Source organism: Amborella trichopoda, chromosome 1, assembly GCF_054954075.1.
Source record: "Amborella trichopoda isolate Santa Cruz 75 chromosome 1, AtrichopodaSantaCruz75HAP2 v2.0, whole genome shotgun sequence".
NCBI classification, from domain to species: domain Eukaryota; kingdom Viridiplantae; phylum Streptophyta; class Magnoliopsida; order Amborellales; family Amborellaceae; genus Amborella; species Amborella trichopoda.
The window spans coordinates 50,546,641-50,563,827 of NC_142336.1; the positions used below are offsets into that span (position 1 = coordinate 50,546,641).

The window sequence follows — 17,187 nt, forward strand, 5'->3', positions numbered from 1 at the left end:
ACCTGTGGCTCTAAAGACTAGACACCTGTGGGAAAATTTGATGCAAAAGAACACAAAGGAAGATACACAGAAATTTGGCATTTTTGATACACACTAGACAAAGAAAGATAACTGAGACAAGGGAAGATAACAATACTCTATTTTTGGAATTTTGATACAGACTAGGCAGAGAAAGATAACTGGCACAAGGAAAGACAACTGAGATTTATTTTATTTTTTTAATTTCTCACTCTTGCTATTAATAGAATAAAAAAAAAACTCCATAGAACCATTTTCACGGATTGTAGAAATTTCTACTCAATTTTTTTATCAAATCCTAATAAATCAAGAAATTTTGAAGATTTTTTGTGACCATTTGAGTTTGTTTTGTGCATTGTTTTGAAGGATATCAGGCAAAGATTAACCAAGTAAGATGTTACGTATCGTGAATCACTTGGGTTTTTAGATGCTATTTCACGACTACTTGCCATTTGGTTTTTGGCTAAGTGATTTACAAGATGTTAAAATTTTCACCCACAGGGTGGGTGAAATGTACAAGAACCCCTAAAGGGGTGCTTTACACAAGAAAAACACAAAAGATATGCATGTACAGCCAAAAAACTGGGGGATACAAAAACCCCGAAAGCTATGCATTCACAGCCAGAAAATCAGTAGAACTATGCTTGAGTGTGGGCATGGGAGATTCCCGGGATGTCACTTACTCCTCTGGCTCCGTCTTTGGCCAGTTGATCAGCTGCAGAGTTTGCTTCGCGCCATGTGTGTCGTCGCCAAGTGACGTGAATAGCCCTACAAATATGAGCTATTTCGTCGCAAAAGGTTGCCGGTCTCCACGGGTAATCTGTGGAGCCTGAAGCCCATGAGACGACGTTCATGGAATCCCCCTCCATGATTAAGTTGTTACCCCACTGTGGACAAAATTTCTGAGACCACCTAACACGGCGAGGGTCTCAGGTGTGCTCAAGTCAGTGTGGGCGATGTGTTTTGATTAGGAAAATAGGGTCCTTCCTTCGTGATTGCAAAAAATGCCCCCTATGACGGCCGGGTCAGGGTTGCCTAAGGAGTATCCATCGAAGTTGAATTTGGTGTGTCCCGGGACGGGGGTTTGCCACAAAGAAGTTCGAGAGAGCGGGGCGGTTTAAGGAAAAGCAGGACCTGCCAGTTCTGGTGGAAGTCTCTGTGGGAAAAGGATTTGAAAGTGGGGTTGTTTAAAGCCCAAAAGATCACAGATTCCATGATCCTGTTTTTGAGGGACTTGAGTGTGGCAAATTCACCTCTGAAAGTTCTGCCATTACGTTCGGTCCAAATGACTCATAAAGTGGCAGCAACAGAAGCCTTCCACAGGAGAATGCCCAACTTTGCCCGTGGGAGACATTATGGGGAGCTGAAAATATGGGGGACAGTCCTTGGGGTAATCCAGGACCAATTGAACTGCTGCAGAAAGTCCCCCCACAGTTCTCTTGCACATTTGCAATGGATAAAAATATGGGAATTGGTCTCCTCGTCATCAAGGCACATGACGCACCTGTTCAGGATTGGTATTCCCCTTCTCTGAAATTGGTCAATGGTACGTGCCTCTCAGCCAGAGCTATCCAGCGGAAGACTTGTATTTTTGGGGAACGAAAGAGAACCAAGCTTCGGAGGAGATAGAGGGAGGCGAAGCAAGGAAGGTAGGCCCCAATTGGATCCTCTTGTAGAAGGATGATACCATGAAGTGGACAGAGGCAGCAGGTACCCAGACCATTTTATCCTCTCCCTTCAAGGGGAGGAAGATTGATTGCATTAGGGAGGATAGCTCTAGGAATACTTGCAATTCGTATTCAGCCACAGGCCTCCTAAAGTTTGGGCTCCAAACCCTGGTGTATCCTGTGGATTCGAAGATATCAGCCACGGAAGCCTGGCCATTGTGCTCAAAGAGAAAGAGATCGGGCAACCTCTCTTTGAAGGTAGTGCTCAAACAATCCAAACGTCCAGCCAAAACTCGACTCAATTACCAGTTCGATGCCTGAATCTGATGTTGTCTCAGAATTGTGAGAGGCTGTAGAATGTACATAATCGATTTCCATGCCCCAGAGGGTCAACTGCCCACCCGACAAAGTGGTAGCCAGTCAGAAGGATGAAGATGGTATTTGTGGTGGAAGACATCTTTCCAAAGATGGTTCTCTTGAGTAGCCGCCACCACTTGCAAAGAAGTGTGAGATTGTTTGTTTTGAGACTGCGAATACCCAATCCTCTGACTTTTTTGGGTAGGCAAACCCTGTCTCAGGCAATGAGGTGAAATTTCCTATTGCTTCCTTGGCCCAACCATAAGAAGTTATGCATAAGTTGCTCCAATCAGTTGGCCACCTTCAATGAACAAGGACATTTGGAAGATAGGGATGCTGTACAGCATTGCTTTGATAAGGGTTACTCTACCCCCCCGATGAAAGGAACCCATCTTTCCAACCGGCCAGCCTACGATCGAATTTATGTATAATGTGGCCCCATTGACGGGCTTTAGGCTTATCAATGCAGAGGGGCAGAACTAGATAGGTGGATGGTAAGGTATCAACCTCGCATCCCCATCGACTAGCAAGGTTGTTGATAGTTTGGGTATTGGCAGACACCCCCATCAATTTAGTTTTCGACATATTTACTTGAAAACCAGTAATCATCTCGAAACATTCAGGAACAGGAGTAAAGTGTCGACCTGCTGCTGATTTGCCCCACAGAAGATAAGGGTGTTGTCTGCATACTGAAATGTGAAATGATAGGACCCCCATTCCCAATATTGAAGCCTTCAATAAGACCTCTATAGAGTTTGCCTATAGACTGAATGAAGACGTCGCCCACCACAGCAAAGAGGAATGGATACAATGAATCTCCTTGTCTAAGTCCCCTAGAGGACGAAAATAAGCCTTTCAGTGAAACGTTGATGAGGGCCGAGAAATCGGGATTGGAAATGCAACCTTTGACCCACTTCCTCCATCGAGCCCAAAAGCCATTCTCCAAAAGGTCTCATCGAGGATATCCCAATCAACTCAGTTGTAGGCTTTCTCCCAATCTAGCTTGATTATGATCCCTCGGTATTTTGGAAAGATGTCTCGAGTGTATACACTTGTGGGCTACTAAAGCCCCATCCAGAATTTGGCAGTCTTTGACAAAGGCCCCTTGGTGAGGGGATATAACCCAGCCAAGAACTCTCTAAGTCTTGAGGCTAGGACTTTGGAGAGAATCTTATAGGAGCTATTTATAAGGCTTATAGGTCGGAAGTCCTTGATTTCTTTGGCCCCTTCAATTGTAGGAACCAGTGCAATGAAAGTTGCATTCATCGCTTTGTGAATGATGCCTCTCACATGAAATTCTTCCAAAAAAAGCAAGAATGGCAGGTCGAAGCGACTTCCAAAAGTTTTTGAATAAGGCAACCGGAAAGCTGTCGGGACTAGGTGCGCGGTCATGGCCAAGTTCTTTTGTGGCCTTGAAGATTTCTTCTTCATTGAAAGGGCGTTCCAGCGAGATTGCCCTTGTCTGGAGGAATGGCCAGGAAGGAAGGGTTTCCCATTCTTGGCTTAGGATCAGAGGGCGCTGAGAAAAGGTGGTGATAGCATATTCCACCAAATGTGGATGATCCAGGGTGGATTTACCCACCTTGATTTGAGTAATGGTGTTATCTCGCGTTCAGCAATTGGAATTCCTATGAAAGAAAGTTGTGTTTAGGTCGCGGTACTTGGATGCTAATATGTTTTTTAAGTGTTTGGTTCGTCACTTGCTATATGTTTTATTCAAGGAAAACTCATCAAAATGCACCTAATGGACCAACTATTTAACATTTTACCCATATCTTTTGATTTAATTCCACAATACCCATTAAATTACACATGACCATAAGTTGGGATGGCTGAAAAAGGGGAAACTGTTAAATTGTAAAAAAATTGGTGTTTCTTGATAAATTTCCCTTTATTTACTTTAGCCAATGGGATGTATTAATTTATTTTGCATGTTAATTGCATTAGACTAATAGAGAATTGAGACAACAAACTTTGTTACTCTTTATCATGTTATCAACCAATTAGCAACTAGGACAGCGGATATGTTAGATAAATATTAAATTAAAATGCAGACTATCACATACCTCAAATATTCACATACTCTTTGTATTCTTATACTCTATATAATCTTTTCAAAACCTTTTTATATTTATTGACCGTATTGGAGGGGACGCACCCGCACCAGGACCACATCAAGCCACAGAGTGCATCGGCGCCCTCCCAATGCATTGAATATGCATCCCACATTTGGTAATACTGATAATCAATAAACCAGCACAATATCATCACACTCATAGACGTTCTCATGGAGAAGTGACTGAAAGCGAAAATAAGAAAGAATGATTAGTCATAACAAAGGGATGTACATCCATACCTTAACCTTATCTCCAATAAGAACTAGAAAATGAAACTCTGTTAAGGTAAAAGAGCGAGGAATAACAGCTTCTCCAGCTTCACCTAATTTTGAATAATCCAATAGGGCCTTGTTTTCAACAAAGTTTTCATCTCCATTGCTTGAACGGATAGTTGATATGTACAACAGTACCATGAGGGAAGCAAATTAATTCTTTTGAGGAAAATAAAAGTCATGGATATACAATGAAAAGGAAAAAACAACAAAAAGTTTCAGAGTAATGTTTCAGACTAGTGTAACAACCAACCACACCAGCAAGTGGTAAAATCAAATTCAGCTTAAAAACTTACAAATGTTAGAAAATGCCAATAGGTACATCCCAAATGAACTTTAAAACACATACTTGACAAATTTGTATCAACATTAAGATAGAAGAGATTACCTGTGTTTTGTGCCAAAATTTAGGTCACCATGGTAAATACCAGCTCCAGAAAGCCATGCGAAATGCACAGCTCTTCTTTGCCTGATAAAGAAGTGAAGTTCGCTGCATATTGGGCACCAGAAGGATCAAATTCAGTTTTGGATTGAAAAAATTTGAAAGCCTGAATAACCCAATTGACAAATTCGCGTGGATCCAGGATGAAATACGCAACAACAAACGAACTGTTTACATGCTATAGAAGCAACTGGAAAACCCAATATGGTATAGCCAAAGATGGCACTGAATCACCACAAGATACTTTTAGAGCATAGCTTCTTTGTAGACAAGTGATGTTTCCAAGTCCCATGGGCATTAACCATTGTAACTCATGAAAATTCCTGTCTTTATTTCCCTTAGAAGATTAATAGAGATAATTCATAAAAGATAAACATCAGTTACGCGACCCTCTATATCTACATAAGATACGCAATCCTTTCTATTTCACGTGATCATGAAAAGAAGCTCTTGCCTGTTGGGTATTTCCCAAGGAATCTCCATAAAATGCCCAGAACGATCAGCATAGGCAGCAAACACAACCTACAATATACAGAATAAACACTTAGAATCTTGACAATACTGGCCATGATTTAGGTTGGATTCAGGTTAGTCATGGTGCTGTTTTTTAAAATAAAAATATAATAACAGTTTGAGTAATTAAAACAACTTAAGCAAATGCCCAGAACGATCATCATAGGCCGAAAATACAACCTACGATATACAGAAGTAACACTTAGAAACTTGAGAATACCAGTTATAATTTAGGTTGGATTCAGGTTGGTTCTGGTGCTTCTTTTTACAATAAAAAGTATTATAACAGTGAGTAATAACAACTACTTAAGGAATTATTATATTGCCTAAAATGCTCAGAACATCAGCATAGGCAGCAAATCAAACCTACACCATACAGAAGTAACACTTAGAAACCTGATGACACCAGTTATGATTTAGGTAAGATTAATAACAGTTTGAGTAACTATAACTACGAAGAAGAAGAAGTACAGTTTAAAAAACTATAACCAAGAAGAAGAAGAAGAAAGAAGAAGGAAAAAGGAGAAGACCTACGGTATACAGAACTAGCACCTAGAAACTTGAAAATTAAGAAGAGGAACGAGGAGGAGGAAGAAGACCTAGATCTTTTTCTTTTCCCCAAACTCGCTCATGCACATGTACACATAATCCCCCAATTAATACTAAAGCTCCCACAAAATATTGATCTTTGATTCAATCTAATCTAGACCCTCAATAACTAAGAAGAAGGTGAAACACTCAACAAGGTACTTTCAACCAAAGGAGTTGAACCTCTTTCTTCTTTTACTAGATCTTTCTTTTCCCCCAAAAACTCCTGTGCACATGTACACATAATCCACCAATTAATACTAAAGCTCCCATAAAATCTTGATCTCTGATTCAATCTAATCTAGACCCTCAATAATAATGGCAAAAAAGGTAGGGAAAATCCTCAACTCCCAAAACCAAGCCCCACTACTATGACTGATACATCCCATCTAATAGAAAACTTAAATTCCAAGTCACCATTCACAATAACCAAGGATTACTCAAAAAAATAAAAATAAAAATTGTTATTAATCCAAGGACCAAGCCATTGAAATACTTAAAAGATCTTAGAGAATTACCAACATTATAAAATATTGTAGTGACCCTGGATGACCCATCTGATTGGCCGTCTAACCTTAGCTTGACAAACCTTGCATGTGCATTTGGGGAGAGTCTAGGTGGCCACCCCATGGCTATTCTTTCTACTACAATTATAGAACAAGGGAAAGGCAAGCCTATTTTTTCTGTTTTTCCTTTTTATCTTTGTATATTATCAAAAACCACTGCTTGGCAGCATTCTATACCCAAGTGGGGCTCAAAACGTGACATTACTCAATTTGCGGTAGTAATTCCCACATGAGAGGGGTCAAAAAATAGTAGAAATACCATATGGTGGTCAATACAAATATGCCTTTAGCATTTTTGCACAAGACAAAAGGATCAGATCCTTTGAAAGAGATGGAGAATCAGTTTTCTGATGATTCAATGACCTCTGTGAAGAAATCAAGCCTACTGTAGTAAAAAAAGAAAGGATCTAGATAATCAAATAGACAAAAAGGAAGGAAATAGACAACTCGGTACGGGAAAGCTCACCCATCAGACTATAAATAGAAATACATGAAGAGAAATGCTGATGAAGACCAAGACACTACAGTAATAGCTAAGGTTAATATCAATGTCTCTCACAGTGAGTTAAATCCAGAGCCCCAAGCAAAATCAACTTCACTTGTTTAAATCAATTCTGACATTGATCAGACAGACCTTACTTGGCCAGGTCAACCCAGATTTGATAAGAAACCAATATGGCAGTTAATAATATCATCAGATACAAACTTATTGCCCACGAAACAACCTACTAACTCTGGATAGGAGATTCCAGAAGCTATGCAAACAATATTAGTAAATAGTCCAATATTATATGATTCGAAAGCACCAGTAGCATACTGTCATAATGTCCAAATAGGACCAAAAATCAGAAAAGCTGGAATTCAAATACGTTAGTAACATGGTAAAAAGCATGGCTTGGTATAATTAATGCAAACTTACATCCAATGATCCTATGCCCATAAATTGAAAAAGCCGGGTAGGAGTAACAGCCATCACATAATACCTAGTCCCACTGCTCAAACTTGTTGTTTCCATCTGTGAAAAAGTAAAAGAGAGAATCTCGTTTCATTAACGAAATAAAAAATGCCATCACAGAAAACCAATGAAAGAAAGAGTAGTTTAACAAGAAAAAATCAAATGCTTATGTATGCATCATGATGATAAATACCATGTGAAAATGTAGTTTACATTGTATAGTACCTGCAAACCCATGAAGGCTTCCTGACGCTCACTTAGTTCAAAAAGCAACCGAATATACTTCTCTTTTTTATCCCTTTCCTCCATAAAAATCTCATGAAGTTGGCCATTGGCTGTACCAAGAATGGTTTCCCCTGTAGTAGCTGGGTATAAAATAAATCAAAGAAAGAAAAAAGCAATGTGAAGACCTATGAGTTTCCCTTGCCAGATAATGTATAAGCTAAAGAAATCTAGAAAACATAAGCTTTCCTAGAAACCTTCATTTATTTGTTGCCTGTTCCAGGCGACAGTATTCACCACAAGGCCCTTCAATTTGTTTAAAATTCTAGGCTTTTGCCACTTTGCATGCATGTAGAATGTCTCAGCTCCTCCACTGGTCAAGACTGTAGCCAAACAATGCCAGCCACTAGGGTCCACAAAAACTCTGTGTACAGGCTGATCACCAGTTTTACTAACAGAAAGGTCAAGTTCTGCAGTAGAGGAAAATAGAAAATAAATATCACTACAAGGATACAGAATATAAAACTCACATTGGCAAGAAAAAGACAATAGTACTGCAAACTGTAAATAGAGGAGTAAGAAGACATAAAGGCAGGAGCACTTGCTTCATGCCATTTTGAAAAATGGCAATGAAGACAAATCTAGAATACAATAACTAGCTCAAATGCATGCCAACCTACCTATCAAATATGTTTAAGATGAAATACGGTCCATCTTCAGTGACAAATACATGCACACTCACTACAATTGGGGATATACGAAGAATCCATGTGCATGAAAATTCCAAACTATTAGATGACAGGAAGATTAACATGCAGCAGAGAAATGGTGACAATCATAGGACTGCGTGATGGCAACAATCACTAAATCAATGGATTGATTTTTTAAAAAAACCAGTATTTGACCACTTGGGCAAGCCCAATAGACTCACCCGAGTTACCTGGGCTCAGCAGGGTGCCGAACCTTAAATCCTCCAACTCGAGGGGTATACAATTAATATATAATAAATTATATTCCATTTATAATTTGATATAATATTTGATTTTTAGTTTTGCTTATAATTTCTATGGTTTTATGTTGTTTAATTATTTTTCTATTTTTCAATTTTTTATCATTTTTCCTGAAAATATGATTGAACCAGTTTTCTATATTTTAATTTTTTTTATAAGTTTTTCTCATCTTGTATACATTCTTTTCTGTTGTTTATCATTTCTCTTTTTCCCTATTTCTTTTTAGGATTTCTTTTCTTTTATTTTCTTTTTTTTTGGTTGGGAGGGGGGGGGGGAGGGAGATTTGTCTAGGTCATTAGGTCCTCAGTGCGCAATAGGCAAGTCTACTCAAACTTGACTGTGTAACTTGGTCCAGCCAAGGACTGAGTTCTGGGTTCAAGCTGAGTAGCCAAACACTGATAAAAACCTTATATAATATGAGGGTGAGTAGCCTAAATTTTCATATTCAAACACGCCCCTTGCTGTGTTATACACAAATGCGTAACACATCTTTGCCCATCAGCCTATATTCAAACACAATGACATCCATTGGGCAACAAACTATAAGTACATAATGGGTATAACAGACATAGATCACTGTTCCCCTCACAACTTGCCTCGTGAACAACTTTTAAGAGTTTCAAGTTTGAAAACTACATAATATGTAATGCCTAGATATAAGCATGACTGCAAGAGCAGATAATACACAAACCAGTAGATCATGGTGAGCCTTATCTCTAACCAAATTCAGTAAGAGAGATTACTAGGATGACAATATGGCAAATTAAAGGATGCAATTCAACCAGTAGGTGAATTCATGCAAGCAGTTGTACAAGTGATATGCTATTTATATGCATGGTTGAGAATACCCTTGGCTGCAATTTGCACATTCCTTTCCCTAATGGGAAACAATTGCACTCTCTATGTACTAGAATCCTCAATACATACTCAATAGTACCGAACACCTAAACTCAAGATGATTATACATTGTTGCTCTTCCCATCCTCCTGGACAATGTTTAAAGAGAGCAAATAAACATGTTTCAGACACAAAAAAAAACCACTGGTACGACCCTCCTCATATTTGAAGGATTGCACTAACTGCAGCTTACTTTCTTGCACCCATAATAAATAAATAAAGAAAAGCAGTCTGACCTGCACAGGTTGGTAGAAAAACCAGGCAGTTCTACATATCTCTTTTAGTGTAAAATTGATGGAAATGACTGATTACAGGAACCATACCCAAAATAAGCTGATACAGCGAAAACAACCATACTTGCCATTTACAGTGCCTTAACATGAAGCATCAAATCAAAACCAAGTTTGAGATCATTTGAGGCTAACTCAGTATGGTTTGGAAACAAGCCTCAGATCAATATGAGTTGAACGAGCCATTTCAATTAACTTCAAGTAATATTGGAAAATCTCAGACTCAAGGTATCAACTATACATGGCTGAACAACCTTGGGCTAGCCTGGTTATTATGCTAAAATGATAACCTAGTAAAATCAACCTTGACGAAAAAGAAGCAAACGACATCATTCAAAATATGTCAACGAGCATAGTCCAAATCCTTTACCAAGAAAAAAAAATAATGCGAGTGAGGTAGTAAAAACGTACCATAAGAATCACCACCTCCAAAATCGTGTCTAATAACGCATCCTTTGCTAGTTCCCAAAACAATAGCATTATTTCCTGCAGCCATGCATGTAATTGCTCCATGCCCCTTAGATGCATACCTTTCCAGCGTATCCACTGAAAAGACATGCCTCCCAGTGCCTGACTGCCCATTGGAAAGCTCCCAATTCTAGTAGATGACATCACCATTCGCCAATATTAGTCGACTTAAATCAATAGGAAAGCAGGCCAATAATCAAATTCAAAATAAACTATATGAATGGTAGAGAAGCAACTAAAAGCTTGGACAAATATCGGACAAGCAAGAAAAATAAGTAATGTAATACAAATGTCCAAACATACTGCTTTGAATAAAAAAGAAAGAGAAAGGAACAAAGACTATCAATCAAAGATAAATGTTAAAAAGCCTAAAAGGTCTTTTTTTTTCTTATTTTTTATTTGGTTTTCAATAGTAGGTTCTGGTGCAGGGGGAGGAGGGGAGCAGAAACATTGATACAGTTTTATGTGGAAGGCAAACCCTTTAAGCTACAATAACCCTGTTATATATGTGTAAACCAGTGGTTTAAAAAACGGATTGGTGCCCCGGATCGGGCACCCCAAAAACCCATCCGGATCGGTGAATCGACAATCCAGATCGAGAATCGGCCGAGTCGGTAGGATTCAACCTTACAAGAAATCTAAAAAAATTATTAAAATTCATTATAAATGTTATTTTTTAGGAATTCAATAAAAAATCGGGATACTACATTATTAACTTTCATTTTTTTCATCAATATACGAATATTGAGATGTTCTTTCCCTGTATGAACTTATTTTAACCATTAAATTTACATCACACAATAGAAAAATCATTGAATTATCATGGATGAATTATATAACCATACATGGACTACAATAAAGAATGGTTTAAATTGATTAAAAAATGGCCACCAGAATCTCGAATTGGTGGAGAACCCTAATCATTTAAAAAAAACCCAAAATATTACAGCCTAATTAACTATAATCCAAAATTACTTAAATTGAAATTGTTCTTTACATTTTATAATTATTTTATTATACAAATAATAACAAATTCAAAATATCTTACAATATCATCTAACATAAAATATACTATTGACAACTGTAAGAAAAATAGTACATAATATAATTTATAATGCAAATAAATTAATAAACAAAATAAAAGATTTGGTTATCAATGTAGAAATTATTAAAACGCGTACCAATTTTTGAACTTTTTATTTTTATTTTTTACAAGAAATACTCGTTGTATTATCTTTTATTTTTTTGACAAAAACTTTTTCTTTTTGACAATAAATACTTGTTGTATTATCTTTTATTTATTTTTGACAAGAACCTTTTATTTATTTTTATTGACAAGAAATGTTTGTCCTATTACCTTCTTTTTTTTTAACAAGAACCTTTTTTTTGTGACAAGAAATGCTTATTGTATTACCTTTTTTTTTATAAGAACATTTTTTTTTTGGAGAAGAACTTTTTATTACCTTTTATTTTTTTGACAAAAACCTTTATCTTTTTGACAAAAAAAGGAAAATTGAGAAGAAAAGAAATTGATAAGAACCTTTCATATTTTTTTTTTGACAAAAACATTTTATTACTTTTTACAAAAACCTACTATTTTTTTAATAAAAAAAATAAAATTTGACAAGATAAGACAAAAACAAAGTTGCAAAAGCGAGCTCCATGTGGAGACTCGAACCACCAACCTCCATGTATATGACGTTCACGCTAACCGATACACCACAGGCCACGGTGTGATGTAAACAGCCCAAATAAATTAGTAAAATACATTGTTGTTTCATGTTATTACCTGTTCTCCACAATATCCCACATTGAAAAGGTGAGAGTAAATTCAAGCGAATAAATACTTCCTTGCACATCTAACGTGTAACACACGTGAACCAATGTTGTAGCACATGCGAAACAAGCCGAATCCCTTGGCCAACGCCACGTGGCGAGTTTGGTGTACCGTAGGATCATTGGCCCATTTTAACACATGGATTACTGTAGCAGAACCGCCCATACACATCAAAATCGAGCGATTAATGACATCATATAGCAAGTCTACTGTGCTGAATCGCCGGTTTTTCTCTAGAACCGGGTGATCCAATGTGTTTTAGCGGAATCAGGCATACCGATTCTCGTGCCGACTCGGGCGACCGTTGCGACTCGCCGACTTTTAAATCACTGGTGTAAACAAACTTATAACACTAGCAAAAACAGGACCTACGTAAACATCATAATGTAAAGGGTGCGGTTTGTATAGAGCCGAGGCTCTAAACGATCAAATTTGAGCCCACCTTCAAATAGTGTCGAGAAATACGGTTTCAATGTCGGAAAGTTTTGTGATAGCCTTAAATTATATTTTCATCTTTAGTTATAAAATTTAAAGCTTAAAAAATAGTGTAGATCGATCAGATCTATGAAAACTTAAAAATCTTAAAAATTGACGGTCGAAAAATGTGTTACAAGATGCCCTATTTCCAAAACTTAAAACTCATTTTTTTCTCATGTCCATGCATCTTGATATCGAGATTATTAATTTGATGAAATTCGGCCATCAAAACGACCTATTCTAATGAATGTTTTGAAGTAGGCTCTAATTTGATTGTGTAGAGACTAGGCTCTATATAAACTTTTCCCTAATGTAAAATAGGAATTAATTGACACTAAATAACTCATACATACTTAAGGAAGGTTGCCACCGAATCAACCCAGGTCCCAGAATTGGTTGCTTGAGTAGTTTCTTCGGATTATCTGAAGGGTGAGGTTTGTATAGAGCCGAGGCTCTAAACAATCAAAGATGTGCGCACCTTCAAATAGTGTCAAGAAGTGTGGTTTCAATACTAGAAATCTTTGTGATATCCTTAAAATATATTTTCATATCTAATTATAAAATTTAAAGCTTCAAAAATAGTATAGATCGAGCATGGAAAACTTGAAAATCTTGAAAATTGACACTCCAAGAATGCATTACAGATGCACTATTTCCAAAACTTGAAATCCATTTTTTTCTTATATCCATGGATCTTGATGTCGAGATGATCGATTTGAGGATATTTGGGCATCAAAACCTTCTAGTGAAATTTTTGAGGTACGCTCTAATTTTACTATTTAGAGCCTCGGCTCTATATAAACTTTTTCCTTATCTGAATAGCTTTCTCCTTAATTGCTGGCTGATAAATTTCTCTCCAATAGACTATTCAATTCCTTAAAACTAATATCTTCTAAATTTCGTATCAGATATTTAAATTTATTCAATTATCAGATTTCCATTGCTGCAACAAACAAAACTAAGAGGCAGTACCAATACTACATAAAATTGATTCTCATCTGTAAGGCTCCATTCTGAGCCAACAGACAGCCATTTCACCAACAGACAGCCATTTCATCAACTTACATTTGGCACAATGAGGATAGATTTTCATACAGCTAATAATATCTAAATTTGTAACTTGTTGAATATCAGCAAATTCCGTATTGATCATTCATAAAGATATAGCTTTTTTGGGCAAAATTTGACAGCATATCCTCACACACAACACAGAGATCATCTTTTGCTGGCAGTGATATTAAAATAAGGAAAACCAAATTGAAAATACCACTTCTATGAGAGAATAGCAAATAAGTGGAATGAAGCCCCATAAACTACATCCACTTTTGTTCACATCTGTATATAGTGACCTATTTGTCATTTGTATTCATATATGACATATTAGTAGACTTTCTAACCATCTATGTTCTCGGGCGGCATGGTTTTTATTTATTATTAAAGGTTGAATCTCTCTAACAATTAATACCCAAAGGGAATTACTTTTACCTATAAAAATTTAGAATTTTGTGGTAATTAAACCTGAATTTTCCATAAATAATGTAAGAAAATTAGTTTCTTTTCTACGATAATTTCTTATTAAAAACATTCTAATCGATTATATCATCGTCATATTTTTGCAATTTTGTATAAATTACTAGAAATCAGAGAGTGTGAATCATTGACAATGAAAAGATATTGGTCCCCACTACTTTTGACAAAGTATAGGACGTAATTAAATATAAGAACATAGATTATGGGAGAGTCTACTGCATCAAAGACCTAAATATTCATAAGGATCATGTATTCTGGTCTTCAGGTACTGGAGAATTCTTCATAACAATGTAATTACAATGGGAACCTAACCAGCCTTAGCTGTTGAACCCCAATAACCTGAAAATCATAGAGATTGAGCATTACCGAAAGAATGTTGTCATCTTATTTCATTGTAATTTGTCTGGGCATGTTGTACTAATGGAGGCCATACGTGAAAGCCCATTGGCATATAAGAATAAGATCATCCTAATCATTTTACTATTGGGCACTCACACATTTGATTCCCACATCGACAATTATTTTGCACTTTGATTTCTCATAATTTAAAACATACTCAAAGCTTAACCATATATGGAACGATACTAACTGGTCGACAAGATAATGATAAATCCAACAACTCCTTCTTTAAGGGTCTTACTGAATACTAACAGATCTATACATTAACTATTTACATTAGAAAGAATAAATAAGAGCAACATGATCCACTAAAGTTCCCAAGTTCATATCCCACTTTGACATTGATTTACAGTGTACTTTCTATGAATGCATCGACTAAATTTGTGAATCCATATCATAACATGGTCATAAATCCTTAACACAAATCAGTATCATTTATTGCTGAAAATGTCAATATATATGGATGCAAAGCAGCAGATATGTAACTGGTGCATGTTTACGTTTGGGTCTGTATATGTGTGCCTCCCTTAGCGGTAAGACAATTAATGTGCTTGTATAGCATCATGCTTGCATGCAAAATGCAGCTAACCTATAATACCCAAATCACTTTTAAAAAGAAAAAAAAGCACAAACTGGTACATATAAATGAATGAACATGGATGAGCAATCACACTGTTCCAAGCATCATGTTACTGGTATTCCTTGCAAATGCCATATATATGGGTAAAACAAATGAAGGTCGATAAGACATCAAGATAATCTGCTCATCATATCACTCCTCTTCTGTGCACATTCCATTACTCAGTACTCTATCCTTTTATATTTTTAAAACGCACAAAACGTAATCAAAAGGATTCATACTAATGGTACCTCCATTTCCTTAAGAGTTCCTTATATATATGAACCTCCCTTCAATCAGTTCTGCAATAAACAAGAGTAGAGATATGCTTAAATATTTCTTTCTTTTAATAGCCAGTGTTATTTATCAAAAGAAAAAAAAGGTGCTTAACTATTTGCAGACTTCATGAAATAGAAATACCCTGTGTCTATGGAGTCAAGTGCCACAAAGTTAAAAATATCTCAAATGCTGTGACATTCAAAATTCAAACCTTCACCAGTTAAATAATTTTCAATATAACTACAGAGGAATATTACGGAACAACTCTTAGACGGGTCCAAATTCATTGTGCCACTTTGCAAATGATCCAGGCAAGTTTGATGGGGCACACAAATTCCATGAAACGGAACAAGTTCGGTGGAAAATAAACCCCACCATTTCATTGAATGGAAAGAAGAAACCCAATTGTGATGTTAATAGTGGCAGACAATTTTATCTATTTTTCTTCTTCTTTTATTCTCCATTGGTATATGCATATGAACTTTCCATATAGTCATGCGCAGAGGGAAATTGACAAGCAACAATGAATAAGCAGGTCAATGTTTCTTGTCATTTCAGTTAATTTTACAATTAAGTTAATCAAATAAAAAGCAGCAAGAATTACATTACCCAATGCATGATCCCTCTGATTTTCCTTTAAATGACTTTCAAATTCCATCTATCTCAATTTCCTCTCTCAGTCGGATCATATTAGAGCTCCAAATTCCAAGACATATAAAATAAACATTGTAAATGCACAAGTATTATCCAGTAGAATCTAACCAATCCTAAATCATTGTATGCCAGATATAAGACTAGGGCATCAAAAAACTAGTTTAATACTCCTTTTTCATAGCAAATGAAACATAGAAAATAGAAAATGCTGTTGATACATTCTAGTTTCGATGTAATGCAAATAATTGAGCTTTCAATTCGTGAAATTAGGGCAATTTTGAATAAAAAATACAGAGAAAAGGAACTAACAAAACTTAAAAAAATGAACTAACGAAACTTACTTCTCCATTGATCTTCTGTGATACTTTTGATCGTCTCTGTAAGCGAGTAAATGGCACACCACTGTTTTTGGTTTTTCAATTGGGAAGAAAGTATGCGAACCCTACAGTTGTGCAGGCGGATAGATTACATATATACCCTCCTTGCTTTCAAAATTTACACGCCATCCATCGAGCTATTCTGCCCCTTGACGTCGTTTTTTGCCTGTAAGGCACGTGCCCACCAAAAAGTGTATTTGAATGAAGGAAAAGTTTATAAACCGCATCAAGACACTGTTGGCAAAATCGAACCTCAGCTGTTAAAGGCGTGGCTCGGAAGAGGTTCAATCCGCCTAGCCACTAAATATGCCAATTTAACCTTTCTAGCCGGGATAATCTTGGGCGGTTAAAAAAATATTGAAAAAATTAAATTAAAAATATAAAAAATATATTTTAAAAACTATTAAACAAACACATCTTAATGATAAAAAATCGATTTGTACCTAGGGTATTTTTGAAATTTTTTAAAACAAGATAGAAAAATATAAAAATAAATATTAATAACCAAAATAATTTCCACTATTTGCCATAATTATAAAAAGCATTAAAAAATACATTACAAACAAAATCCTTATTTAGGGATGTTTTATAATTTTTTAAAATACTAGATCGGTCACCAAAATCGGGCGGTTA

At 36.3% G+C, this 17,187-nt stretch overlaps 1 protein-coding gene across 3 annotated transcripts in view; it reads right to left on the reverse strand.

Annotated features, from left to right (window-relative positions):
• LOC18448917 (zinc ion binding protein) overlaps window positions 1-16,830 on the reverse strand; it is a 40,257-nt gene extending 23,427 nt beyond the window's left edge. For 2 of the 3 annotated variants that reach the window (XR_016058536.1, XM_088870840.1), the window contains exons 1-9: window positions 16,519-16,830; window positions 15,496-15,546; window positions 10,326-10,512; window positions 7,975-8,187; window positions 7,721-7,860; window positions 7,460-7,555; window positions 5,328-5,395; window positions 4,820-4,921; window positions 4,399-4,537 (exon numbers count right to left, since the gene is read on the reverse strand). Coding sequence is in view for 1 of the 3 variants with exons in the window: in XM_088870840.1 (XP_088726966.1) it covers window positions 4,399-4,537; window positions 4,820-4,921; window positions 5,328-5,395; window positions 7,460-7,555; window positions 7,721-7,860; window positions 7,975-8,187; window positions 10,326-10,512; window positions 15,496-15,501 (951 nt within the window). In the remaining 2 variants the exon portion in view is untranslated. Of the gene's footprint in view, window positions 1-4,398; window positions 4,538-4,819; window positions 4,922-5,327; window positions 5,396-7,459; window positions 7,556-7,720; window positions 7,861-7,974; window positions 8,188-10,325; window positions 10,513-15,495; window positions 15,547-16,518 lie in introns of those variants that run through there. The other variant, XM_088870846.1, reaches the window with a different exon arrangement.
• Between the last annotated feature and the right edge of the window lie 357 nt (window positions 16,831-17,187).